Source organism: Grus americana, chromosome 17 (genome assembly GCF_028858705.1).
Source record: "Grus americana isolate bGruAme1 chromosome 17, bGruAme1.mat, whole genome shotgun sequence".
In the NCBI taxonomy this organism is placed as follows: Eukaryota; Metazoa; Chordata; class Aves; order Gruiformes; family Gruidae; genus Grus; species Grus americana.
In genome coordinates this window covers 8,947,203-8,975,082 of record NC_072868.1, presented here as the reverse complement: position 1 = coordinate 8,975,082, position 27,880 = coordinate 8,947,203, and the positions used below count along the sequence as shown (strand labels likewise).

The 27,880-nt window shown below is 50.6% G+C and overlaps 3 protein-coding genes across 3 annotated transcripts; 2 read left to right on the top strand and 1 right to left on the bottom strand.

Moving 5' to 3' along the window:
• Nucleotides 1-384: 384 nt before the first annotated feature.
• Nucleotides 385-6,343, bottom strand: BPIFB2 (BPI fold containing family B member 2). Its single transcript, XM_054845415.1, has 16 exons — nt 6,322-6,343; nt 5,620-5,736; nt 5,257-5,356; nt 4,904-5,008; nt 4,600-4,737; nt 4,109-4,154; nt 3,768-3,828; nt 3,420-3,511; nt 3,122-3,298; nt 2,709-2,750; nt 2,417-2,581; nt 2,074-2,141; nt 1,325-1,370; nt 941-1,004; nt 771-847; nt 385-484 (listed from the first exon to the last, which is right to left on the bottom strand). The coding sequence occupies exons 1-16, from the start codon at nt 6,341-6,343 to the stop codon at nt 416-418; spliced, it is 1,389 nt and encodes a 462-aa protein (XP_054701390.1). The 3' UTR covers nt 385-415.
• Nucleotides 6,344-9,647: 3,304 nt separating this feature from the next.
• BPIFB6 (BPI fold containing family B member 6) lies at nt 9,648-16,441 on the top strand. The gene is made up of 15 exons (XM_054845963.1): nt 9,648-9,756; nt 10,038-10,137; nt 10,765-10,869; nt 10,976-11,122; nt 11,608-11,671; nt 12,231-12,291; nt 12,479-12,570; nt 12,822-12,998; nt 13,176-13,229; nt 13,548-13,718; nt 13,932-13,999; nt 14,436-14,481; nt 15,199-15,262; nt 15,994-16,070; nt 16,213-16,441. Exons 1-15 carry the CDS (start codon nt 9,648-9,650, stop codon nt 16,249-16,251), a joined length of 1,374 nt encoding a protein of 457 aa, XP_054701938.1. The 3' UTR covers nt 16,252-16,441.
• Nucleotides 16,442-21,273: 4,832 nt separating this feature from the next.
• Nucleotides 21,274-27,697, top strand: LOC129214349 (BPI fold-containing family B member 3-like). Its single transcript, XM_054845873.1, has 15 exons — nt 21,274-21,370; nt 21,692-22,385; nt 22,746-22,850; nt 22,967-23,089; nt 23,476-23,539; nt 24,053-24,113; nt 24,500-24,579; nt 25,206-25,388; nt 25,549-25,602; nt 25,701-25,871; nt 26,213-26,280; nt 26,625-26,667; nt 27,124-27,187; nt 27,312-27,388; nt 27,604-27,697. The coding sequence occupies exons 1-15, from the start codon at nt 21,274-21,276 to the stop codon at nt 27,676-27,678; spliced, it is 1,959 nt and encodes a 652-aa protein (XP_054701848.1). The 3' UTR covers nt 27,679-27,697.
• The last annotated feature ends 183 nt before the right edge of the window (nt 27,698-27,880 follow it).

Below are 27,880 nucleotides of genomic sequence, written 5' to 3'. Positions count from 1 at the left end.
TTTGCATCCTTATAAATTAGTGGAATTTTTGTTCTCCCTTAATTAAATATAAAGTCTGGACATCTGTACTGGTACCAGTTCTTAACAAGACAAAATTCATCTGTCTTTAGGTACAAATCATTGAGGTGAAAAAAGTCAATAGTCATACCAGAAAATGCAGTATTAAAGAGAAATGTTTAATTAAAGTATGGAACAATTGTTGTTACAATCCATCCTCTTTGTGCAACAAAAATACCAAGAGCAGGACTGGAAGAGAAAGCTGCCAGTGCAATACCATTATTATCCTAAATCTGAGAAAGTGTTGTTTTAGTAAAGCAAGAAAGATTTTCAACATTTCAAGCAGTGACAAAACACAAAGCATGATTTCAGAGTCAACAGAACAATTTTGCCACTGTCTTACTCCGGACACCAGACTTCAGCCCATGGTGGTCTGCTCTCCAGTCCTTGAGAGTAGCTTGAGGTTGCAGGGGACCAAGACGTAGTCCTAAGCAAGGGGAGGCACGAGGGCTGAGCGAGGTGCCCCTGTGGCTCACCTCAGCCTGCACGGGAAGCTCTCTGCAGGCCAACGGCCCCTCCAACACAGCTATTGCTCATGTCAGTGGGGCTAGAGAGGAATTATGCTTATTTAAAACGATGAAACTCAGTTCTGCAGGTTAGCAGGGCTAGAGGAGCAGGCTCCGATTTATTTTGGAACCAGGAGGTAAGCATTGCTCCCGGGTTGCCTTTAAATCAAACATAGCAGGGAGCAATTTAAATGTCTTATTTCTTACCTTGTGAATCATGACGTTGATGTCAGTGTAGGTAAAGCTGTACATGTGGGGCAGGAATACGCCTTCACTCAGGACCACTAGGAAAAAAAAAAAAGAGGGAACATTGCCAGCTGGGCGCTGCCTTCGTTCTTGCTGTGGATCCTGCGTGGCAGCACCGCTGCAAAACTCACCGTTCATCTGAGCCAGAACCTCCTCACGGATTGTGGGCAAAAATAACTCCTCCAGTAAGGCAGCCTGCCAAGGGGAAACATGCAGTCAGCATGGGTCAGAAGGGTCCTGATGCTCATTGCGCCTCTCCTAATTCCGCAGGGACCTGCCTCTCCCTTCTGCAGGGTGCAGTGAGCACCCAGAGTAAATATTTCCCTGCTGATTAACCACTGCCTGGCATGGTTTAGGGAAGCCAAAGCTGGCTGGTGCAGCTGAGGGTCGCCAGGCTGTTAGAGGACGCTGCGAAGGCGTGGGCTGTTGCATTCAGCAAGTCGCAGCAGCACAGTGTAAGGAGGGGACGTGGCAGTGTTCAGTCACTTGGGGGCTGTGCAGCTGGGGGCACCTACCGGTATGGGACCCACGTCAGAGGCAGCCAGGCTGAGCTCGATATCCCTGGAAAACAGAGAGTGGCACAGGAGCTGCTTGTAATAAGTTGTAATAAGCAGTGACTTTCATGTCCCCCAAACACCGTGGCTGAGCCCAGGGCCAAGCCAGCAGTGAATTTGGTGCCTGGGCACATCCGAGCAGGTGCCTGGACCCTTAGTTTCTCTCCCCACCGGACACAGCAGCCAGGGCTTGAAGACGTTTTGGCCCGCAGGACTCAGACCAAACAGCTTTCTCGGGGCCCTGCTGAAGCGGACAGGCTGCGCTGGCATGCGTTGGGGTGAGCAGGCTGGGGTGCAGGATGCTGTAGGGCCGGGGTCTGGAGCGATGGGTGGCTGCAGGAGCCACATGGCCGGGCACACCGGAGCCCCCCCAGCTGCAGGCTGTGTTTGCAGATGGGGCAGTCGAGCGTGTGCTTTCCCCGGCAGCGGTGCCCGTGGTGTGGCAAGAACAGGCAGGAGCTGTCGGTGTTGGCACGTGCCGGTCACCCGTGTACACTTGTGCTGAATGCAGGGGGGTGGAAGGGTGAAACTTCCACTTTTCTCTCTAGACATGCTACTGGAGTCTCACCGTTTCCCTCAGACTAGAGCCACCTCTGCAATGGCCAAACCCCAACAGCTAAGAAGTACCCTGGACCACTTTTCCTCTCCTTCCCCTGCTCTGACTGGGACAGGTCCCCTTCGAGGACTTGGAGCATAGCTGGGTTCATTACTCTATTGTTGCTGCAGAGATCATCATCCTTGTGTCGGCAACGCTAAGGAGGATTCCTGCTGATATATCCTGCAAGGGGAAAAGAGAGGGCAGGATCAGAATGAGCAAGCAGTCCTGCTTTAGCTTTGAATACTAGGATGCGATGAACACATTCGTGTGCTGCCACCTGCAACGCGCTCCTCATGCCCTGCTGTATGCAATGGAGGCAAACGCTGCTCAGGACTGTGAGCGCTGTGGCAGGTAAATGCTAAATCAGCCCCCCGCAATGGCTGCAATCGGGCCGGGTATCGGAGCAAAGTGCACTGCCTGTGTGCAGCTTGGGCACGCTCACAGAGCACACTCACCACGTTCATGCTCAGAAAGCTCTGGAAAGCCGACGAGCTTGCCCCGACGTGGATGGTGAGGAAGAGCTTCAGGGCTGCCTTGCCTTCCTCCAGCACCACCCGAGATGAGCTCCTGAACACAGCTTGCAGCATCACCGGTACGTCCTCCTGGAAGAGGGAGCCCATCTGCGGAGAGAGGGGGGTTATTTCTGGGCACAGAAGCTGTTTCCCGTGTGCCCCCGGGATGGTGGGCAGCCAGCTGGGGGGCACTGCCCGAGCTGGGGCCGTGCCTCTCGGAGCAATGGCAACAAACCTGAGTAATCTTCTGTGACATGGTGGCAGTGGTCAATGGGCTCTGAAAGACAAAGCATGGCTTGTGATCCGACTGACAGCTGCTTGGGGCTGCTGCCCTGGGGCTCACATCCAGCACGGCTGCGTGGACCATGCGGTGAGTGCTGTGCTGCTTGCGGATATGTGCAGGAGCCTCTTTGCACTCCAGCACGTGCAAGGAGCAGCGTTCTGGTTACTCTTCGTGGCAAACTTTCCACGCATCATTAGACTAACAATATTTTTGGGAGCCCAGGGGTGTCAGGCTTCGTCTCCCTTGGGCACTCAGAGGCACACTGTCTTTGCAAGGAGCTGGGCTCCTTCAAGCCTTGTGTGGGGCAGGGCTGTCCCTTCAAATGCATATTTCCTACTCCTTCCTTGCTCACTTGCTCTACTCACCGGGATGGTCATGTTGAAAGCTCCAGCCATTTCCAGGGCAAAGAAGAGGCTGGTGTAGAAGTGCTCAGAGAAAGCCAGGGTGAGGTGGGAAGGGCTGGAGCTCGCCGCCTCGGGCATGCTGAATGGCACGGGGCTGACTGGCAGGGGGATTACCATCCCTGCCACCTGGAAAGTCGTCTGCAGGGACACAGGCAAGGAGAAAAGGAGTTTGAGGTGTCTCAGGGCATGTTGCACTGGGAGGAAGCAGCTCTCCCAAAGCCTGGAGCTGGGCTGTGAGTGATGGAAAGTGAGGACTTACTTGCAAGGATATGGTGATTCCCTGCTCAGAGAACATGGGTGCAGCCAGGGGCAGGTACTGGAGCTGGCAGCTCGGCGTGACAGGGAACTGAGCTGCAAACCGAGCAGAGGGACGCTCAGAAAGAGGAGGGGAGCAGTGACGGCAGGTTGGGGCTGGGAAGTGTCTGGGTCTCCCAAGTAAAGAGGTGGGAAAGAGCAGGGCGAAGGGAGAGGGTCCCCAGGGAGATGATGGCGGCAGAGCTGCTGCCGTTGGCTTTCTGCTGCAGGGTGGGAGCCATGAGTCCCATCTCATGACCTGCTCCAAAATAAACCCCAAAGTCCCTAAGGAGACTGAAAGCCGAACACTCACCTGTCAGAGACATCAGCTGTTCATTTGGCAAAAGCAGCAATTTGGAGACTTCCACGCAAATCTATGGAATAAAGAACAAAAAGAGAGGTGGTAGATGAACGTGAAGGTCTGCTGGCATCAGGCGTCCCCTGATGTGGGTGTCCCCATCATCTGGCTGCACCGCAGCTGGGAGATGGAGCACGGCAGCGTTCGGTGACCACGGGGCTGCTGCTTCTCACCCTGCGTGCAGGACTGAGGGAGAGACCTGGCAAAGCACCAGGTTGACTTAAAATGCCCTAATTCTTACAGAACTGTACAACTTTGTCTTCTGCTGTCTCACATCTTTACAAACTTTATCTTACCTTATCGATGTTAATCTCCTTGTCCATGTCTGAACTAGAGGACTTGCTGTATGAAAACAACAGAACAGAAGATGTTAGGTAAGAGCCAGCTCAACCAATGGTACGTGAGTGTCTTTTATCTGACCCAAAACGCATCCAGAGATGGTATCACCATTATCTTCTATCGCCTATTAAGTATGATTACAATTCAGAATCCTAAAACAATGAAGAATTGCCATTGGACTTACGTTAAAAATGTTCCTGCTGCACTACTTAAAAAGATCCACCCCCTTATGAGAGAATGAATCTCCTAAGATGGGGGAAACCAACCCTGCAAGCAGAACAAAGTTCCTCCTGTGAAGATAAGGGATTTGTGGAAACCTTTGTAAGCTTTTAGGACTGTGAGCAGATCTTATGTCATATCACCTTCCTGCCTTCAAATATTTGTGGCTCAGTTTCTTCTTTTCCCCCATTACCCAGATCCCATAGCAAGGAAAAACTGCAGGGTCGACCTTTCCATCTCCTCGGTGCTCTGCATCTCCTCCATGGTGGGTTTGCAGGCAGAGGTCACCAGCTCCAGGTTCCCTTCGGGGTTCATTTCCACGTGGATGTCTGCCAGGATGGACAGTCTCATCACCTTGGTGGTTGAGCTGCGCCAGAAGAGGAGAGATGGGGGCTGGAGCGTGGGGGCTGATCGCAGTCCTGCTCGCCCTGGTCTCACCCTGCTCCCGCAGGGAGACAGCAGGTGCTGGATGTGACCCCGTTGCTCCAGCCAGGAGCTTGGGCTGCTTCCAGTCCCATGTTCCCAGCACTCACGGGGCAGGCGTGACCCCGAGGTCCACATCGATGCTCAGCCGTAGCCCAGTGTCAGGGATGAGCGACAGAGACAGCTCGGTGACTTTGACGGCGTTAATTTGGTTCCTGCTGGAGCAGAAATGAAGGTGTCAGGAGACCAGCACAGACTGATGTGCAGTCCCAGGCTGCTTTCACAGCAGGCAAACCCCAAAAGTCCATGAGATCTGCACAGATAAATCAGTGCCCTGAGGGTGGCACTAGGGCTGCTGCCCTTAGACCCCAGTTGTGACCATATTTAAAGCACTCCAGCTACGCACCAGCGTGAACCAGTGGTATGGTAGCAAAGCCTGGGCAAGGTAGAGCCACGGACTCACCTGCTGGGCTTTGGGGAACTGAGAAACAGGTCTGGGACTGTCGGGGTCATTAGGTCCTGCCTGAGGACTGCCTCTGCATGTGGCTTTGAAACTTCAGCAACTGTAAAATAGGTCAGATATTTTATGAGACCCTCTGGAGCTTGTGGTCTGATGCACAGAGATGGACAGACTGAAATCCATCCAGGTGACACACATTCCCTACTAAACCCCCCTGTTACAAGCTATAGAAAGGGGATGATGAAAGTGAGCTGATTAATGGCATAAATTGCTGGTGACAGTGTTTGGTATTTCATCACCAGACTGAAAGACGCTGCTGCCTCCCATCCCTGCTGATGGTGTAGAAGATATGCGGTCTGGACTTACGGTAGCTCAGTCCTGCTGGGGTGAGAATGCCCCCGCAGTCGGGTGATCTGGTGGTGTGAGCGGGGACCAGGAGGCTCAGGAGGATGCTCAGGGTGCAGAGTTTCACCATGCTGGCACCTGAAGGAGGAGGGCACCCGCAGCAGCTCGGTCAGAGCGGCGTGGCCCTGGCCGACGAGGCACGGAGCCACGCTCGGATCCACTCCCGGGTTGGGTTTGTGGTCCCAAGCTTGTCAGCTTTTGTGCAATAATAACACATAGCTTTCCCGTGGTGATTTAAAAGCACTAACAGAAGGCTCAGCCTTGAAAACCTTCTACAAGTCTGTAAGGTAGTCGTGTCTGCAGCAACATTGTGCCTGCTGAAGAGTACATAATGGTGTGCAACTGGTATAAAACTAACAGATAAACAGGAGCTAAAATTAGTTGAGGAATGAATGGAAGTTAGGAGGAGGCTTTAATCAAATAAAAATGTGAAAGTGTTATCTACCTCTCTGAAAAACATTTGACAAATTTTTATAATGTTTGTAATGCTCTTACAATCTTAAGAAAACAAGAAATTCAGAAAGTTTAACCTGCAGAAAACTTACATATTTATATCAGCCTTTGCTGAAAGTGGACTTCTGGTGAGAACTGACCCTTGCAGAGATACACCGAAGTACAAGCAATGCCTATATCAAGCTATTCAATTTGCAAATGCATCTTTACCTTTTCTGGCCAGGCTTCCCATTCTTCTCACTCAGTCCGTGTCTTGCTGTGGCCACACCAAGGAATTGTGCTGGCTTTATATATCCTCCACAACCAAGGCTGAAAAGGCAGAAATTGGCAAAGAGGGCTGGAAACCAGGACGTTAGGTGGACGCTTTGTTTTATGTATCATTTTTATTGTTTCCCCATTTACTTGATTACATTGGCCATTGACCTAGCAAGGTGAAATATTGAACAGCAGGTGCTGGGGCAGCTTGCCTTCACTGTGGTGTTACTGAGGAGGACAAAGAAAGGTCTCTAGGTGGAGAGTGCCAAGAAATCAAACATTGTTAGAAAGCGAACATCGGTTTCTTTGCTCTGCAGCTACGCTCTCTCCCGAACACCACAGGGACAGCCACCACCATGTCCACTGGCAAGAAGCTGCTGTGGTTTTTGTTGCTCTCCTGGCTGGGTAGCTCAGACCAGAAGGGATGAGACCTGCATGGGTTGTGTGAGGGAGGTCTTGGCAATTCTTGAAGGATGTCTTCTGTTTCCATCAGGCCTGGGTAAGTCTGTTGAAGGCAACAGCAGTGTTTCTGTTGGGTTCAGTGACTTTTAGACCAGACAGAAGATCAATTTTTTTTAAGGTATTTCCTCTAACCTCCAGAACAGTCCATGTGCAATAATTCCTTCCTCTCTTTAACTCATTCCCAATCAAAACCCACTGGCAATATTTATTACAACTGGTAGAAAAAATGGTGGGCAGCGTCCACTCTCTTTGATAAAGCCTCTACAAGCAGTGAAAGCATTCATGGAAGGGACTCACAATCCCTTTCCTTCCTCTGCTTGGGGTCCATGGTGTCCTCCTGGCTTTCTTTTAGCCTGGAGAACAGAGCATGGACTACCTGCAAATGCCATGTAAGCACTTCCTCCATGGGTCTCACCCAGCTCTCCTTCACGCTCTGTGTTCTGACTTTTTCTCCCTTGATATTTGTGATCTCAACTTTGAGGCATGACCAGTCTTCCAGAGAGGGTTGAATTGCCCATTTTGGTCTGAATCCCTTGGCAATGGGATAAGGTGTTCAGTGCTTGTTGAAACACCTGCTGCTTGGGGAGGCAACCATTGTCCTTTGTGCATTGGCAAAGTGAGTTATTGGGTGCTGGTTCCAGGTGCATCTCGACATGTTCAAAGCCTTTGGCTCTCACCAGCGCTGTGTTGCTTTCCTTCTCAGCGTGACACAGAAATGCCAAGAAGAAAAGCAAAGTTTCAGCCACGTTGTGCATTTCCATTGAAGGCATCCAGACAGCAGCGTGAAGAGAAAATATGAAGATATATGTCTAGCAGCCTACTGAGGGAGAACAGGATTTACACTGATGTATGCAGCCCATTTAGAGGCAAGAAATGTGTTCAGAACAGCAAATCCATTGAGAAGGTTGTAACTTGCAGACAAGTTCCCTGGAGCCGTGGGAGGTGTTTTGTTGCATCTGACATTGATAGGGACATGGTCACAACCTGGAAAAGTCTCTGAGAAAGAAGTCTTCACTGTGTTTTAGAGCAGCAGTTGGAAATTGGCCCCTGCTAAGCCTTGTTCCAGTGTAGGTAATATCGGCAGCTCTTCCCTAAGCAGTACCGGAGATTTATCTGTGGCGCGTTGTTATAATTTACAGCAGTGCAAGGGTCTGAGGATAAGCTGCTGGGATGAGGTGGCACCGTGGTGCTTAGATGTGGATTTTCTCCTCCTGAGGAGCTGTGCTGGACCTGATGATCCCTGTGGAGGCTTAATTAGATGTCAACTTATAGCATAATGACTGATCAAGTTACTAGCACAAAAGCGTCTTTCTGGCATGGTGCGTTCTTTAGTGGGAGTTATCTATAAATCTTATGCTGCTGTTAGATAAGGTGTAAATCTCCCTGTCTGGGCTTAGCAGAGAGCCACTGAGTACATCACTGGGAGGGAGGTAACGACAGATTAAACCTCATGATACATTTTATACAAAAATGAAGAGAAGAAATAAATTACTCGGTGCTGCAGGATCCCACAGGGGTGAACTCCCAGAGCTGGGTCCTGCTGGGTGGTGTACCCGGCAGGGGATGGGTACGGACACCGTGGTGGCTGCTAGTCCCAGCTCAGGCAGGGTTCGTGTGTGGGCATCCACAGCAACAGCAGCAGCGTGGCCAGCCCGGAGGAGAGATTATCACAATTTCCAGTGGGTTGTCCACCAGCTGATCCCATGTCTTCTCCTAGCGTTTACACAAGCTCCACAAACCTTTGGGGTAGCAAGAACCACTAATCCCAAGAGTCACATTTACATGGGTGTCTCCAAAAGCAGAATTTACCATTACACATCTTAGGTTTCTCCTCGCCCCCGCTTCTGTCTGTACCATGTAATTAAAAAGATCAGGTTTTTCTTTCGGACTTGACATGTAAGTCTCCGTTGGCCCTTCCCAGGCGTTGAGCAAGAGTGCTGGCTTCAGTCTGCGGGGAGCACGTGCCTGGGGCTCGAGGGTGTACTTGGATTTTCAAATTTATTAGTGAAATTATTTGTATTGGCAGATGTCAGAAACACCCAGGGATTAAGTTACATCACAGTAATTACCCAGCCCTTTCATTCTTTTGGTTTTTCCTCTTTCTCGATAAGGATTTATATATAGGCTGGTTTTTGCCTCTCTCCAGGAGATCAGTGCAGAGCTTGGACAGCCTCTGGGGACTCTCTGCTGGAGTGCCCGTCGTGGCGAGGTGCAACAGCTCGTGTCGTTTCCCTCCAGTGCAAGTGAGAAGTGGGAGGCCAAGCCGGAGCAGACCGGTGGAGCCGTGTCCATAGCCTGTGGAGAGGCTCATCATGCCTCGTGCCACTACCATGGCCAACAGCCGTGAGCTCTCCTGCTGCTCCTGGGACCTGGGCTCGGGGTGACCCTGAAACTCAGCAAGCCATGTGCTCCTTCGGGCACCTCCAGCCCTTCCTCTACGGCAGGTTTTAGGCGTCACGAGCAGCTCTGGTGCTTGTGGATGAGGAAGGCTTAGTGCTCCGCTTGGATACTGACCACGGGGCAGGTGGTGCATGACACAGGCACGTCCTGATGGGGCTGCTCTGGGGTGTTCACAGACGTCTGAATTTTGGGGAGTGATTCTTGTGTTCAGGCTGTGTTTTGGGTAGTATAGTTCTGCCAGACTTGCATGGAGCTCTGCTTGCTTTCCTCTAGCGTGAGTGCAGCATTTAGCCCCTGACATGCAGTTTAGGAACTGTCTCCAGCTCATTGTCTCTCTCTCTCTGTCCTTTGAAGCCCACGTGCTCCTGTAAGCCTCTGCCACCTCTGGAGCTCTGTGAGCAGCTGTACTGGATTGGAAGATGTCAGGGTTTTGGTGCATTTTATTCCTTGGTGGCTGGCTGGCGTGGTCGGGAGGAGCTGATGGCCCAGGAGCTGTCATCAGGATCGATCTTGGAACGATTGACCGGGGTAAGCGCTCAGCCACGTTAGCATCCATGGACATGAGTCTGTCCGTCTGTGCAGACAGGCGGGCAGTGGTGCACTGGCCGTGTCGCAGCGAGGAAGCCGTCTTTGCTGCACAACCTGCATCCCCGAGCACATCCCTAGCTGCCAAGTGCCACCGGTCGGGAATATGTTAATAACGATATTTTATAGGGTACAGTGAGAAGTGCTGAGCCCCCTCACCCTCTGGCACAGGGGCCTCTCTGGGGATTTTGTGCTAAACTCCTCGTCTTGTGCAAATCTTCCAGCGGTCTCTGCTGCTCTGAATGAAAGTGACGTTCTGCAGAAAATGGCAGAGGAAGCCACAAAAAAAAAACCAAACGCCAAACCCATCAAAGGCATCTCAGGGTGAGTGATGATCAGCAGCGTTACACCATGAGCCTGAACCTGGGAATGAGAAAATAAAAGCAGAAGGTTGGGAAGTGTCAGCCTGGAGGCAGAAACGAATCACTCCCCACTAACAAGTGTGATATTAAAGCCGGTGATTTTCTGCATGGTTGTGTCTACAAATACAAGGAGAAACTATAACTTAAAGGCAACAAAGCGCGTCGGCTCCTGCCTCAGCGCTGGCTGGGGACTGGTGCAGTGGCTCTGCGGTGCCAGGTGGGGTTTGCTCTCAAAGCTGGGGGTGCCCGGCTTTTGTCAATGATAGCCTGAGGGAACCCCAGAATATCTGGGGGGATCAGAGCTGGCCATCCATCTCACAAATTCATTCTGGGTGAAAGCATGGAGAAGTTTTGAATGCTAGAACATTTTTTTCCATTTTTTTTTCAAAATCAAGCTGTGCAATCTTTTTGTTAGGAAGAAACATGTTTCTAAATTTAAAAGTGCTTTTAAAAGGAAAGTTTAAACAAGAAGTGGAAGAATAAAGACGGTGATGGCAACAGCAGTGATAGGTGACTGAGGTAAGCAGTCTGGCGAGGCTCCTCTGTGGGTTCCTCTTTCCCAGCTCTTTTCCTCTGTTTTTTTCTGCAGGCTAAAAGTGAAAGATCTCCATCCCCCAGTGATATCGCTGGCGCTCTCACCGGGTTTGGGGCTCTTCATGGCTGTCTTAGTCCAAATGACCTTCACTGGGAAAAGGTGAGTGGGAGACGGTGCTCGTGGGGGAGAGCTGCTGGCAGCACTGGGGTGGGCTCACTCCCTCCCGGGGGTTTGTCCCGTGGTGACCGAGCTTTGCTCTGAGCAGCTTTATAGGAGGAAATGTGGAAATCAGTCTGACTGCAAACCTGACGGCCAGCAGCTGGCTGTGGCAGGACACTGCGGGCATCCCCAGGTTCAGCTCCAGGAACTGCCACATCACTCTCATTAGTGTTAAAACCAACCTCCCCAGCAGGTGAGTGCCACCCCGAAGGACAACATCCATGATGTGCCGATATTGATAATACCTCAGTAGGTAACAGCATTGTTAAATCTTTCGGTCTTGTGGTTTAGGTTTCTACAGAACACAAATACTTTTCACTGTTTGTTTTTTTCCACTCACAATGTTTAATGGACCAGTTCAGGCCAGCCCTACCTGTGTTATTCCATGTAATGTTCATCCTTGGCATCAGTCCTCATTTAAGTGCTGAACTCCTGGGATATCTGAGCCTCTTTTAGGCATGGAAACCTTTAGCTTTTTTTAAAGCCAGAAGATGGCATTCTTGAGAAAGGGTTTGTAAAGAGAGAAAACATCTTTTATTAGGCATTAAGCATATTTTGGCCTAATCCATACCAGATAGGTTTCTTTAGCACTTGACTTTCTTGCCTTTTGATCTGTAGTAAATAATTATTGATATGTGCATTAACGGCTGTGTTGGCTGACGTGTTGTCTCTGCCCAGCATGCTGCCCAAAGTCACGAGCAAGTTTCTGAACAGCACCCTCCAGAAAGTGCTGCCAGGTCTAGTAAGTCCGATCCTCCTCCCATCCTTGTTTACTGGAGATCATCTCCTCCTTCTCCTCACTGTATTGTAATGGGTTTCATAGTTTTGCCACACAAAGGAGCTTGCAGGCTCGTAGAAGGGAGCATTTTGAGCAATTACTGGTTTTATGCAGTCAACACCTGCAGCGAAGGCACTGCTACTGCCTAAAGCCTCCCTGTCCCAGCCCAGCAGTTAGGGATGCAATGCTTGAACAGAGCAAATCTTGATGCTGAGCACGCTTGTTCCTAAAGGCTTGTCAAAGGGCAGGCTTGCAGCCTCTTAACACGTGTCATAAAGTTGGTCTGGTTTAATCAGATACCTGTGGGGGGTCTGACCCTGTTCTTTGCTCAGGTTAAGGCAGGTTTACTCCAGAATAACCTAATTCAATCAGGGAAAGAGAAAACTGAGGCAAGCCCTTGCCTGAGTAATTAATAACAGAGGGTCCTGGTGCTTCAGGGTGGGACCTGTGCCGGTCTGGCAGCTCTACTTCCACCAGAGGCCTCCGTGCAAGGTTTTCTCACACCTTTCTTCTCGCCCTATAGCTGTGTCCAGCTGTTGATGCAGTGCTCAACCTTGTGAACGCAAAATTCACCACCATGGCTTGTAAGTTGGCATCCATCCATCCATCTCACCCATCTCCTTCCCTTCCCCTGCCAGGGAGGCAGGAGTCCACTGAATCCGTCAATGGCATGTGGCACTGGAGAGCCAGCGGTTTGGTGCTGGTGAGCACTTTCCCCGTGGTGCAGAGCATGCACCTTCTGGTTAAGCATCCCTCTTTGCTTCCACACAGCTGAGATCCCTCTTGGGACTGCTGGGACCCTCCAGTACACTTTGCTGAACCCCCCGATGACAAGTGAAACTTTCATAGAGCTGGATTTGAAGGTGAGTGCTCCTTCCTGGCACCGGTCCGTCTCAGCCTTAGGCAGCAGAGGTTTTGGGAGGGGTGCAGACGTGCTGGTTGCATTATATCACCTAACCACCTCCTTAGCTCATCGTTTTCTATGGAGTTTATTGCTCCGTTTCATTGTTGAGACTACAGAGCAAAGCATCCAGTATCTTGTACCTGGTCCAAAGGCAAATCCTGGAAATGGACCCGTGCTCTCTGACATGGCTCTTCTTACTGGTCCCTTTAGACCATTCTCCACCAAAAGGAGGGAAAGGAGGTTGACATTCCCATTGACCAACCATCTCTTGCTTCTCTGCCACCAAAGAGGGATGCTGCTACCCAGCTCATCCTGTCTGCAAACTTCTTGAGTGCCGAGCTCTGTATTCTGCAGACGTCCTTCAACCTGGATATCAGCAATAACACAGTGGGTGACTTGAGCTTGAGATTTTCCTCAAGAGACCACTAAAGAAATCTACACCCATGTTCAAGGCAGATCCATGCACTGTCTATGCCTCTTCCCTTTCCCACGTTAAACTCCCCCCTCCGCCCCCCCCCCCAAGTGAGTTTGTTAAGTCCCTGCCCTGTGACACTTTCTCAACAGGTTCTTGGGCTTCCCCCGCTGGTGACCACGATGCTTGGAGCCCTCATCCCTGAGGTGGGTGAAATTTGTTTGATCCTACCGGTCTGTGCATCATGTCAAGCTACTTATGGCAGCAGATAAAGCTGCTCTCCATTCACAAAGACATGCTGGGTACCTTTTCCTCAAGGTCAAGCCGGCGCTCTCTTCATTTTATTAGTAAAAAAATGAATAAGATTATTTAAGGGACATAATATTGAGCAGTATGGACCAGCTTGACTGACTCCCACTGACTCTGCCAAATGTCACTGAAGGTCAGCACCCACCAGGATAATCCCCAGACCAGTGAACTGGGAAGGAAAGGGAATGTCACCCTTTTGCTTTGACTCTCCACAGATTTCCAAGGTGCTGCCTCCATCACAGCCATTGGTGATTGAAATGCGAGAAGCGAAAGCACCAGTGATGTCCATAACCCCAGACAAAAGCTTTGTGCAGCTCTTCAGCACTGCTGAGTTTCAGGTTTCCCCTTTGGACTCTGCTCCTGAGTCCCTCTTCGTCCTGGATGTTGTGAGTTGAAGCTTTTTGCAGTTGGTGAGGGCTGAACTTGGTCACCCCTGCCCTGAGCCAGCAAACCCACACCAACACCAGAGTGAGAGATGCAGGACAGCAGGCAGGGACATCTCTAGGGGAGGATGCCTGGCTGTGGGGGGTCCTGTGGGACTGGAGTGTTTGGGGGGACCAGGGTCCTGGTGGGGACTCCCTTTCCCTTTCCCCTTGCAGCATAGCAACCTGGAGGTGCAGTTTGCCATTGAAGATGAAAAGCTGCAGCTCTCCCTCGCTCTGCAAAGGTAACGCGGCTGCTGGTCCCCCGTGCCACCACCAGCAGAGTGACAGTGCCTGGGCTGCTGGGAAGGCCACACACTGCATCTCACCCGTGCATTTTCAGGAGGAACCTTTGCTGTCTCTGCATGATGTTTTTATAGTTTATACTAACAGCTATTTAAAACCAGAGAAGGGTCAATGTGACATAATCCAGCTGACCTAAAACCTGTTTGGGTTTTTTTGCTCTGTAAGTTTGAAGAGCTGAGATTGAGGCTGGAGAAAATGCTCTTGGTGGGAAGCAGCCCCTTTCTGGAGGGAGGCTGGCAGAGCCACGGCACCTCTGGTGCAAGGGGAGGTTTGCTGGAGGCCGAGATCTGGGTGAGGAGTTTGCTGAGGGAGACAGGGCAGCTTGCTGGGGGGCTGCGGGAGGTGGATGACCCTGTGCCTTTCCTCTCCCTGCAGTCTGTCTCGGGTGGCCTTGGCTTCCTCCTCCCTCGGGATGTTTGACGTGAGTTGGATGGTCTGTGCCATGCGTGGGGCTGGGGCTGCTGTTGTGAATCTCAGCGTTGGCGGTTTGTGTAATGTGGTACCAGGAATTCATTCCCTGGAGCTCTGTCCTGCTTCTTTCATTATCAATAACAGATTTGTTAAATAAACTGAATGCTGAAGATGGAAATGTTATTTAAAGGAATAACATTTCAAGGAATAACGTTTCAAGGAATAACAAATGACAAATCAATTGCCAAAACCATTTGCCCACAGGCACGAATGCTCTGGAAGGGGTCCCTGCTTGTAACACACCATGTTCATTTGTGGGAGAGTTCTGGCCATGAGTAATTCTCCCCAGTGCTGCACCGGTGGGGCGAGCTGGGCTGAGGTCATGTGTGCTGGATGTTCAGCTTCATCTCCCTCTAACGCTGATGCTGAGATAGAGACACTTGGGAGGGCGAGTGCTGATAACGTCTGTCTCGCAGCAGGGCTTTGGGCTGCGAGGAGGGCGGCTGGGCACCTGGCACTGCCTGCAGGGCAGAGTGCTGCTGGGGCTGGGAACAGTCTCATCTGGGGCACTTTTCATGGAAATTTAGGATGTCTCAAATGTTCCCATTCTGCTTGGGGGGACCTTTGCAATTTTCCTGTGATTGGAGGAGGTGCTGGATGAATTGGAGTGAGCCCAACGGATGCATGCAGAGCGATGGGTGGTTTACACCACTTCTCTGTGTTTCAGGAGCTTCCGCTGAAAGGAGTTTTGGCAGATATTGTTCATGTGGCTTATGTGCCATCGATCAACAGTAAGCACGGGGCTACGGCTTCACCTAAGGATTTGTTATCTACACGGGAAAAATAGTTCTCATTGCTTTTCCTGTAGACTGTTGTCTTTTTTTGTGACTTTTGAATTGGCATTGCCTGGCTGACCATGCACGTGTTTCCTGCCCTCAAAGGCTGTGAGTGACTCTGCCAGGAAAATCACTTGCCAGTTGTTTGGCACCCACAGGGTTTGCAGTGGGAGCTGGAGGAGGGCTCTGCCTCCCGGTGGGGGCTGTGGCATCCCCACTCCTTCACAGGCAGGAGAGATCTGTCCGCACAGAACAGATCCACTGCAAAGGATGCAGGCTTCTCCTCTGAGGCCTCTTTAAACGTTGTGCATGTCCTCAAAACCAAAACCATTTGCCATGAGCAACTGGGAATAGTTTCATAAGATCTTTGCCTTTCTGAAGTCTCCAAAAATTGAACGTCCCTCTTTACCATGCCTGTAAACAGCCAGTGTCAGTAAAAAACCCCACCCTGGAACATCAGTTTATCTGCTTAACTCGTATGTAAAGTATGCCAAAAGCAGAGATTTTATTCATGCTAAGATACAAAACCCAGGAATTCCAGCCCTGCCAATTTTCCTTCTCAGTATTCCCAGAACCCCTTGCCAAACCTTTGGCAGGCGTGGGCAGGCAGGCAGGGAAGCGCTGGAGACACTGGCAGTGCCTGCCATGGCTGGAGCACCTCTGATGGCAGCTCCCCCTCGTTCCAGGGGTGCTGCACGGAGGGGTACCCCTGCCCGACCTGCTGGGCATCACCTACCAACGGGCGAACATCAGCAGGTTCGAGGTAGGCACTGAGAGTCTTCCTTGCGTGGTGGTTTTGCTGTACCCTGGGTCATCCCTGGAGATAGTGCTGTTAGTCCATCACATCTGAGCACCAAAGCAACTGCTAAATCCTGCCCATGTGCTTTTTATTTTTAAATCCACAGAATGCTCTAGTGCTGGACGTGCCCATCGCAGAGACCTGAGGTGCAGGGAGGTACAGCTGCAACCCGCCTCTGCTGCGAGGACCCAGCAGGAACGGGTGGGAGAGGGAGCAGCAAGGGTGCTGGGGTTCCTGAGGCATTTCTTTCTCTTTCCTTGACTTTTCAATAGTTTGACTCCACAAACTGAAATAAAAAGACCCCATCACCCCATGACGAGACTCTGGCCTGCCATGGTCTAGTGGATCCAGGTGGGAACGTCTAGGCAGAGGTTGTACTTCCTGAAAGGACTTGTCCCTAAATAAATCACATTTGCAGCAGAAATAGCGCGTGCATTAGCGTGCTGCAGGCAGCAGCATGGGCTGCCATCGGGGTGCAGCACCCACATCTCCTGCAGGAAGGGGGGTGCAAGAAGGGGACCCCCCCTCCTCCCAGGGTGCATGTGCTGTGAGAGGAGGGGAGTGTGTCTGCAGTTGTGTGTGTGGGATTAGGACTTCTTGGAATGAGTTAGAGATGGGCATTTAGACATCTCTGTGTGGCTTTTAATATTTCAGTAGTGCCTAGCATTGTGGTTTATCGGCTGCTTTGCAGATATTGATCCCAAGCGCATAGTTTGCTGATTGCTGGATAATTACCTGTCATTAGTAAGTCAATAAACAACTTCGATCCTGATTTCATCGAGCCAAACGTGATTTGAACGTTTTTTTCCTGGTGGCAGGTAGCTGGTGGAGAATTAAGGATATCTTCGAAAAGATCATTGTGTTTTTAAGAAATTGTCCCCAAGAAAATCTCGCTGTGAGGGCAGGCTCTGAGAATTCCATTTGTTTTCTTGTGTGCGCTGCCAGACCCAGCAGGCATTTGTTCTGCAGCGCGTGTAAGGAATTGTCCCCATCAGGAGCCCTAAACAATGAGGAAAGCAGCCATAAAACCAGCTCCCCATGAGGACTGGTGTTTATGGTGCCTTCTCTCTTCATTTCACTGCAAACATTGTCAATGCCAAGCACATTTTTTAAAGAGATTTCTCTTATTGTTCTTGCATTAGCCAATAAACAATCAAACAGTTTGAGTCTGAATTCCCTTAAGAACAACAAAAATGGATGAAAATATCTGTATGCAGCCCTCCTAGGAGAAATCAAGGCTGGAAATCTCAGGGGGCACCTAGTTAATTTTTCATTAAACACTTAACCATGCTGTCAAGCTGCACTATCACGTAACTGTTATTTGATGCCCTGGGGCACTTAGTGGAGGTGCAGTCACCAGCATTGTCCCCTACAGCTGTGTACAACACGGACCCCAGCAGCTCTGTTCCCCACCTAGCAGTGGGGGATGTACCAGTTACTCACAGTTAATGGTCCCAGAAGCATGAGAGAGCAAACCAAGAGTGCCCTGGCTCAGGGGTCCCCATGGAGGTGGTTTCCTTGGGCAGAAGGGCCATGCCTGGACAATGCCATCAAGATGAGAGCAGAGCAGAACCATCTCATTTTTCAACCAGGGCTAATGCGTTTCACTTTGCCTGCCCTGGCCAGAGCCTACTGCCCTCTTGCTAATATCAAGATCTTTAACACTTCTCGGGGGTATGTCCCTCTTACTGCCTGCCCTTACGGCTCAGTTTCCAGGTGATCCAAGCATCAAAGCAGCATCTGTTCACATCGGTCCCATTCTTCTCCCTTTGACCGAGCCCGTTCTGGTTTACTCTGTGTTTCTGTCCTCACACAGCGATGTGGCTTCGTGTTCTTGGGGCTTTGAAAGTTGCTTTAGCGAGACATGGACCTCACAATGTCATTTTCTTTATGGGAATCTGATCCAGTTTACCCAAAATATTTGTCAGGCACCTCTGCATTCAGCAACGGCTGGTGAGAGGCCAAGTTACAGTCATGTCTGGAAGGTCACTGCTCAGAAGCTATTCTCTGCAGTGCCAAAGTGCCCCTTTACCGTGTGCTGACCATTATCAGGTCTGTCTTTATGGTAAGTCGGGTTTTGTATAGTGATTGCCCAAAATATAAAGTGATTCAGGAGGTGTGATAACATAATACCATCCTGTTAACACTCTCTTTCACCTTATCAAATGTCACGATCTAGCCGTGACAGCAAGGCTTTGTGCTCCCGAGGTGCCTGGCTGATCAGGTTGCAAGGAGAGTGACAACTCCTTAAGTACTTTGGCACCTTTGCCATCCCTTCCTTGGCCTTTAGCTAAGATATTTTTAAATCCGGAATTAATGTGTGACAAAAGCTGGCTAATCTGCTGGAAATACTTATTTCCAAGTTTGCAGAAAGTATTAACTCTGAGCGAGCATTTTTCTGGACTATTATTCTTCAGAGGTGGGGAGCAGCTCATCCACCCCTGTTGTTAATGATGAGCACATCAGAGGAGTGAATAGTTCACTGCTGTCCCCTTGGCCAACATATCCTCCCCTCCACCACAGCCAGCCTTCTCTGTGCAATTCGGGACATGATCCACACGGACCACATTTGGTCTGTTGTCCACAGAGAAGGGTTTTCTTTTCCTTGCCCCAAAGAACTGTTGCTTTGGTGCAGCTCAAGGCAGTGGCTCCATGTATCTATGCGGTGCCGGTGATTGGGGGCAAAAGGGAACAGGACAGCATGGTTGTGGGTGCACGTGACATGTTGGCTCAGCAGAAATTTTTCTCCTCTTCTCCTGCCTGTAGCAGTAAATTATCTGGCAGTAAAGGAGCTATGATGGACCAGGTAAGACACAGTTTTTCAGCATGGAAAAAAAAATCTGGCCAGAGATCTGGGAGAGTGAGGGCCTGGACAGAGCTGACCCTGGGCAGTTGCATGGCTGTTCCTCTCCTGCAGCACATTTACTGCATGGGGTGGTGTGGCAGGGAGGCCACCTCTCTTGATATGCCCACACTGAGATCAACAGTCCCCACAGGACTTCAAAATGACCCAGAGCCGACAAGATCTAGCTTGGGAGTTCACTGTCTTCATGGTCAACGGCATCACCCTCTCAACAGTATCTCCTCATGACAGCGTCCCATTTCCAGTCCTCCTGGAGTGCTCTGAGGCAGAGGTGATGGACCTAGAAATAATGCCATGCTGGACAGACCAGTGCAGCATTTCTGAATCAGGCAGTGTCTCTCTGAAGAGTCTGTCAGCTCAGAGTATCCGTAAAGCCATGACACTCGATCCAGCCACCTTATCATGGTGTCACTATTCCTTCCCAGTTCAATATCTCCTTTTCTTCAATTATCGAATGGATTATGAGCCATTCAGGTCACTGGACAGGTGCTGTTGGCTTTGATAAACGTTAGGTAAGGTCACAGTCTGAAGACATATTGGGATGGGAAAGCTGGGCATGTCCTGCTGGCCTGGATGGTGAATATCTGGCTCTGTTACTATCTCCATGGTCTGTCTTTACACTGAGAAAGGTGCTGCCTAGTCCTTCCTTTATCGCCCATAATGTGTTGTGCATCCCCACTGCATGGGCTTACTGCAAGGGTAAAGTGCTCAGTAATGCAGCACCGAGAACTGTAGAAGTACTTAACAGCAAGAGGTGGTCAGTATTTTGACACATTTTTCAGAAAAATTCTCAATTTGATTTGGTAAAAAAAAAAAAAAAAGAGTATTTTATCAGGGCATGACTTTTCAGCCATGTCCGCATCTTGACATGAGAGCAAGCCCAAAAGGATGATGTACTAAACCAGGTAGTGGTATACAGACTGGCACCCAGAGCTGGCCAAGTCTGCCTCTGCACCTACGGGTCGTTGCTCAATGATTTACCTAACTCCTAACATCTCTAAGGAAATATTTGCAGTGGAAATCACCAGAAACTGTACATTGTTTGTGTTGCTCCCCACCAATTATTCTGGATGTCCTCGATGACATCGCTTGCCTCTTTCCTGCTGTAAAGCTCTCTATATATGAGGACGCTTGATGCAGGTCATCTTCAGAAGACAGGGGCATCGGCTGGGGAGATCCTCGCACTCAAGAGCTTGGTCAGGTAAGAGCAAACATATTCCTTAAAAAGCATGCTCTTAGCTTCTGCTTCTGCAAACCTGGATGTTTCCCAAGGGAGAATTCTGAACATTTGTTTAGGAGTATTGGCTTTTTAACAAAAATTGTTATTCTTGCCTGCTGCCTGCCTAAATTATGCTCTGACAAGTAAAATGTGTGGTGGCTTTCACTATGAGTTTCTCACAAACAGACATGCATGTTTGTTCTATTTGTGGTCCTTAAAGAAGAAAGGGTATTTCATGGTTTTCATAAACAATTATCACTTAAATTATTTTTGGTATAACTCTCTTATCTGAGATAGATTTTTACCTAAGGTGAATTAGACCTCTCATGCTTGTTTTGATCCCTTTTTGATGTGCTATTTACATGTAAATAGATTTGGGACAATGAAGTTCATTATGGTTCTTTAAGAAAAAGGAAAGCTACTTCAAATTATAAGTCCTACAGAAATATTTCAATGACACCGAAACTTTAAAAATTATTTTCTCTTTCTTACGATTCTAGCAAAAGGTGCTTTTAGGCAGAGGGAAGCCTCAGATGTTTGATGTCTGTGTGAAGATCATGACATTCAAACAAGGAGATGCTCTCCTTACTAGATATGTTGGTGCATTTGTCCTGGGTAGATGCTTTTGCTTTTCTTTCCGTGGCCAGAGACGATCACGTTGTCAGAAACAACCTGTTTCCCCATCATGCAGAATCTTTTTTCTCAGAGAAATTCCCACCCAGAACAGATGCTCCCCAGATCATCCAGATCAGTCACCAACATTGCTCACCGGCACTGAGGGATTAAAGCAGGAACAACTGGACAACCACTTTTCACTTGGCTGCTGTGGCAGTTGGTCTTTGGAGCAACTGTTGAAGTTCTGGTTCCTCCTGCGGGGAAGTGCCATCAGGAGTTTTACTGTGCCCATCAGTGTGGTCAGGAGGCAGGAGAGGTGCCAGCAGCTTCCTCTTTGATTTTGTTTTCCCTGACAGGCATTCCTCCTTTTTCTTTCCTTCATCCTCCTCTTTCCTCCCTCCACTGGCTTGTGCTCACTGTCCCAGCATTGCACTGATGGCAATCACTTTCCACAGTTATCGGGACTGAAGATGTCTGCGTTCTGGGCTGTCTTCCTCCTCTGCAGCCTGCTGACCCCTTCACAAGGACTTGGAATCATGTCCTCGGTTGCCAAAGTGGGTGTAGATGGTAAGTGTTTGGAAGAGACAGGATTGGTAATTTTTTTTGAGACAAGTTCTGCTCTTTCTGTCTCTTGAGCATGCTCAGAAAATCAGAAGCTGGTCTAGATCCATTCAGCAGTAGTGACAATGCTGATAATTTACATTTATAAAGCACTTTGGAGATGGTACTTCAGATATTTTATAGTGGCTGGTGCCACCACCCCTACTGTATAGAGAGGGAAATAGAGGGACAGTGGACGGGAAGGAACAACCAGGCTGACGCAGCATGCTTGTGTGCTGAATCCACATAGCTCACAGTGAACTGTCATCCTTTTTTTTTTTTTTTCAGATATTACAAAGTCACTTGCCACACATAACCTCCAGAAACTTCCACTTGGCCTCCTTGAAAAAGATAGCCCTCTTAGCAGTCTCCTTGGCAGACATGGTGTCCTTGGTGGTCTCCTTGGTGAAGACAGTGCTGCTGGCAGACTCCTCGGCAGAGATGGTGTCCTTGGTGGTCTCCTTGGTGGAGATGGTGCTGCTGGTGGTCTCCTTGGTGGAGATGGTGTGCTTGGTGGTCTCCTTGGTGAAGACGGTGCTGCTGGCAGACTCCTTGGCAGAGATGGTGTCCTTGGTGGTCTCCTTGGTGGAGACGGTGCTGCTGGTGGTCTCCTTGGCGGAGATGGTGTCCTTGGTGGACTCCTTGGCAAAGATGGTGCCGCTGGCAGTCTCCTTGGCGGAGATGGTGTCCTTGGTGGTCTCCTTGGCAAAGATGGTGCCGCTGGCAGTCTCCTTGGCGGAGATGGTGTCCTTGGTGGTCTCCTTGGCAAAGATGGTGCTGCTGGCAGTCTCCTTGGCGGAGATGGTGTCCTTGGTGGTCTCCTTGGAAAAGATGGTCTTGTTGATGGTCTCCTTGGAAAAGATGGTCTTGTTGACAGTCTCCTTGATGTTGTCCTTGATCTTCTCATGGGCAAAAATGGTCTCCTTGGCAAAGATGGTCTCGCTGGCAATCTCCTTCGTGGAAATGGTGGAGATTTCACAGTGTGAGTGAGAGTGGGAGACAGGTGTCCCTGAACAGCCCTCAATGTGTCTAAGCCATGCTGGGGAAAGAAAGCTCTGGTCTGGAGCCTGCTGTCTGAACACACAGGGCCCCCTCTTTCTCTTCCTGGGCAGGTTCATAAACAAGGGTTCAGCTGTTCAGAGTTTCTGTTTGTGCCCGCCATGCAAGGGTGCCTTGTATGTGCCACAAACTGCTCCTGGGTGGTAGGGATTCCTGCTGATCCAGGGCAGAGAGGATCATGAGACCTCTCTGCAATCAGCCACAGTGCTAGGGGCTGAGGGGGACAGGACATCCACTGTACAAATGTGCTACTTACTGTCTTTTCTTTGTTTCAACCATCCAGGGCAAAAATTGTGAACAACACTCTCCCCAAAATAAGTCTGCGCTCCCTGTCAGGCCTTGGGCATCAGGTGGGCTTCAAAACCCAGCTGTTGGTAGAGACCAAAAGGTATGATGTGTCCGTTGGGGGCATGGCTCGGAGTGGGAGGAGTCACCATCTCTTTGGAAAGTAGATGGCCAGCAAAGCTCCTGAGCTGCATGCTGTGTTTCCCCCTCCCCGTGCAGTGCAGCGGGCAGGGTGCTCTGTGTGCAGGTGGAAGCAGATGTGGCCATGCTGGTCCAGGACAAGTGGGCAGCTATCCAGAACAATAAGGACTGCAAGACTTCTAACATAAACATCCATGTGAGGTAGGCATCCATGTGAGGTAGCATCTGTGTGAGGTCAGCATCCACGTGAGCAGGGTGCTTGTGGCCAGCATGTGGCCCCTGCGGCAGTGGGAAACCTTGGCACTGTTGGCCATCGAAGGCAGCGCTTCTGTGCCTGCCACCTCGGAGGCTGAACTACCCGGCTGCTGACCTCTTTTAAAATTTGGGCTCTAGAAAGAATATTTCTGGGTTGTGCTGGGAACCTAGCAGCGGGCTGGATTCAGAGGGCTTGGTTTTGGTAATATTTTGTCACTGAATATGGCCCTGGACAGTGCAAGCGAGGCCTCATATTTCTCTTGTGCAAAGTACTTTTATTTTCCAGCCACTAGTCTACATCACTTTTTATTTCCTATTTTCCTGTTACCCAGACCCAACGTGCCACTTCTGGATCAGCCTTTAAAACGCTACCTTAGTGATGTCCTGAGTGAGGTGGTAAGTCTGCAAAGCAATCTTCATGCGAGCCATCAGCACGGTGCTGGGCAGGCAGGCAGCGTGGACAGCGCGGGCAGGGCAGGCAGCACAGGCAGTGCAGGCAGGGCAGGCAACGGGCCAGGCTGCCCCCAGGGACGTGGCTGTTTGCACAGCTGCGGGCTCAGCCGGGTTGGCCAGCCCATCCTCCCCACCAGCGGGCACCGGCACCCTGCCTGTGCCATTGCCTGTGCCAGGCTCCGCTGGCAAACAGGTTTCTGAGACACGCGCTGGTTTAGCGGTCGCAGTGAGCAGGTCTTGCCCGGGAGGTGAAACCCACCCTGGCTTAGAGGGGCCACTCGCCCGCTTGATGCTGAGCACTGCAGTAACGGGGCGTCCCAGCAAACCCTGCCCGGCAGCGGCTCCTGCCCGCGCTGTGCAACCCCAGCAGAGACAATTTTTGCTAGCTGTGTTAATGCAACGTACATCTGCTGGTGCTGCGGGTCCCAGGACTCTAACCTTCTTCTGTGTCCCCAGGGGTGCGACATCATCAACACCAAACTCAACATGGTGAGCGCTCTGCTCGGCTCCAGGACCTGTAAGTGCTGCACCCTCCTTTTCCTCAGCTCCCGTGTGTCCCCCTGCACTTAGGGTTGGGTGTGGGGTTTTTGGGTTTTTGTTTGGTTTTTTTTACATTGAGTAAATACAAATCTTTTAACCACTTCCTAAAAAAACAACTCTCAGCTCGAGCACAACATTCCATTTCCCTTGCCCCAGAACAGCATCAGACAATTTTTGCTGCAGAAAGCCACTTCAGGAACTGTTAACATTTTTTTGCTGCAAACTAGTGCTTTCTAGCAGCTTGTCCAGCTGGGAACGCTGTGAGCAGGAGCTGCCATTGGTTCCGATATCTCTTGGACTATAGGATTTGGGAGCATCCCACTCTCATTGCAGCTTAAAAGCTTTCCTCCCTGTGTCCCACAGCCGCACTCCCGCTCAGGGGTCTGGGAGATCTGCCCCCCTTTTCCATCATCAGTGGCAATGCTATCAAGCTGGACCTAAACGTAAGTGCCACCGCTCCCCCTGGCCCAAAACCTTTTTACTTTAGTGAGTTTGGGTGATTCATCTGAATACGGTGGTTATTTGTCAAAGGCTCTTCTTACTTCAGCTGTCTTCAGGAAAGCATTTGCTGGAAGGTAGTGATGAGTGTGGTCCAACCACATCCATGCTAATGCCACCACTGGGTCTCTACCTTATTTTTTACTTGCTAATCCTTGAGGGTAGCATAAGACAGATTGGCTTGACGCTGCTTAAATAAGTATAATTATAGCACCGGCATAGTTGTTAATCAGAAAAGCTTAATTTCATACAGGAGCAGTGGTCACTGTTCACAAGCAGGTTCCATTTGTATGTGGTGTGTAACAGTTTGGTACGTAATTGATAGGGACCATAATCAGACAAAAAATACTGGCAATGTGTCTTTCTGATGGGGAGATGTGACAGTGTTAAAGGGAAAGCTGTAGCAGATGCAGCCATCACCTGTGCTAGAACAGCCTGAAGCAGCCGTATGTTTGTTAAAGTGTTGATTATCCCTGCGTGAGCCTCTCCGCGAGGTCTGTGGGCAGGCACGATGCCCGGTGTGACCACACCAAGCCCTGCCAATGTCCCTCCCCTGCTCTGTCCTCTGCAGCTCCCCTTTGAGGACATGGAGGGGAGCGTGGTGGCCTCCACGCAGGGATGGCCGCTCACTGCCACCCTGCTGCTGGCCACCGGCCGCCCGCCGCAGCTCAGCCTCTCCCAGCGCGCCCTTGACGTCCTGCTGCAGCCGGTCCAGGGGCAGGAAGCCTTCAACCTCAACATCACCAACTTGATGGTGGGTCGTGACACCCCTCTCTGGGTGGACTCTTGGTCACTCTTGGGTGACCCAAGGGTGCTCACTGCCACGTGCTTGCATTTGTGGGGTCCAACTGAGCACAGCGTGGGCTTTGCACAAACCCTCCGGGCTGCTGACACCACTGGTGCTGTTCCCACAGGTGCCCGATAGCATCTCGCTGTCCACGTCTGCCCTTCTCCCAGTCATCCCCCAGGTCAGCCACCTCTTTCGTGTGCATTGTTCTCCAACCCCACCGCCCACCCCGGCCATGCAAAGACCCTCTTGCCCTGACCTCCCCCCCGCCCCATGCAGCTCGCCAAGATCCTCCCCAGCTCTCTGCCACTGGAGCTGCACGTGCGGGCGGCCAACGAGCCAGTGGTGGCCGTGAGGGGCAGAAGAGCCACTGCCACCCTCAAAGCCTCTATTGATGTCTTCAGTCCCCTCCTGCAGTTGTCCCAGAAGCCCCTCTTCTCCCTCGACACGGTGAGTGGGCTTCCGGGGGATGAGACCTCTGAAACAGGGCGAGGTGTGAGTCTGGGTGTTCCATGGTGTCCCCTCAGCTTGTCCTCTCCTTAGCCATGTAGTACTTGTACTTTTGATTTACTATGTCTTCAAAATGGTGGTGCCCAGTCCTTTTAAAATGCTTGTAACCAAGACAGGAAGGGTGAGCCCTGGGGAGAGAGACACATGATGTCATCTGTTAGAAAAAATGTGATTTCTAGGCACACAGAGGTGTTTTCTCTTGGAATGGGTTATTTACAAATACTCAGTCTTGGGAGCTATGCAAGGAAATAACTTCATTTCTTCTGTTGTTCCAATTTCAGGACATCATTCTGAACGTCATCCCATCAGTCTCGGATGGGAAACTGCGAACCACCCTGGATCTTGACAGGTAGAGCCGAGCTTTGCGGTCGGAGGGGGCTCTGCCTAGAGATGCTCCCAGGAGCCCGACAAGATGGGGCTGCTGGCAGCGATAGGGGAATGCCCCGTAAATGTGGTAGAGACGTAAAGAGCTGCTGGAGCTTTCCTGCCTCCTCCCAGTCCCAACTTCAGGCCAAATGTATCCCTGAAGTGATGAGAGAGTTTTTTAAAAGTTGCCCTATTTTCAAATTCCTTGTATCTTCGTGTGGATGAGAGAAATCCTGGACCAAGAAAGGGTCTGAGCAGCATTTGGAAAGCTGCAGGAGGACTGCACCCGATGCACCCTGACTCTGCCTTGTTTTTTATCTTTTGTAGTGTTAAACTGACACGGGCACCCCTGAGACTCAGCCCTCTCAGTGTAAGTGCATGCTGCTTTGGATCAAGGTGCTGCAGTGAACGATGTGATGGCCAGAGGCTTTGTGTAGGGAAGGAGAACCAAAATGCCAATTCTTCAGTCTTCATATTTCTTTTTCTCTTGGCAGAGAACAATTGCTGTCTGCCCTGTCCATCCCCTGTGCTCTACAGCAGTGACACTTGGATGTATATGTTCACTTGTGGGCAGCACACTGGGGGTGCTGGGAAGGGAGGAGGAATAATCAAGAAGAAATTACCCAAAGAGCATGTCTCTGTGTATCCCCCCACCCCCAGTTCTGGAAGCGTTTCACTGAAGGAAGCTTCCCAGCCTTTCTATTTCATAGCTCTGAGCATCCTGCAGTGGCAGAACTGAATTGAGAAGCCTGACATTGCTGGTTTCACATCCCAATAACCATTGCTGTCTTCTTCTGATACTGATATGCGTCTTCTTCCCCTGCAGGTCTCCCCGCTTGCAGAATGGCTCAAGCAAGTCCTTGCGGCTGCATACGTACCTGCCGTTAATGGTACGGCCGGGGTCTGGGTACCTTCTTCTCTCAAACTCAGCCGGACATGGGGCTCTCCCCCTTCCTTCGCTGCCTGTGTTCGGGGTTTCCGTCCATGATGAGATGCTTTCACTTGCTTTTGCAGATGCCTTGAGCGTGTCGGTCCCTCTGCCCAACATTCTCAACACCAGCCTCAGAAACACCAAGGTCGACATCACCGATGTAAGGATCACATTTCCCACAGCGTTGCTTTCCTAGGGAGCTGGGGAATGAATCCCACACCACCCCAGCCAGCCCGTCTCCCATGGGCTGCTCCCAGTTTCTAGGACACCCCTCTACCTGCATGGACCCACAGGAAAACCTCGCCTGGGATATAGGGAAAAGGTGGTGAAAGTCAGAATGCGAAAACTGAACAGCTTTTGTGCTGCTTCTTCCAGGCAGATGACTCTCCTGACCAGACCGATCTAAAAGGATCCTGCTCGGGAGGATCCTTGACCTCGGACATCATCTGAAGCAGGCAACATGCTGCGAGCCCCAGTGCCCTGCTCATTTCTGCTGTCTCCGTCTTCATTTTCCCTTGAGCAATGTCCTGTGTTATCACCATGGCCCAAGGGGGACAGGCAACCGTCTCTGGTCTGCCCGTCCTGGCACGGCCTGGCATCGGGGTAGGGAAAGCTGCTCAGCTGGTAGATGTTAGGGGACCATTTTTGTGGC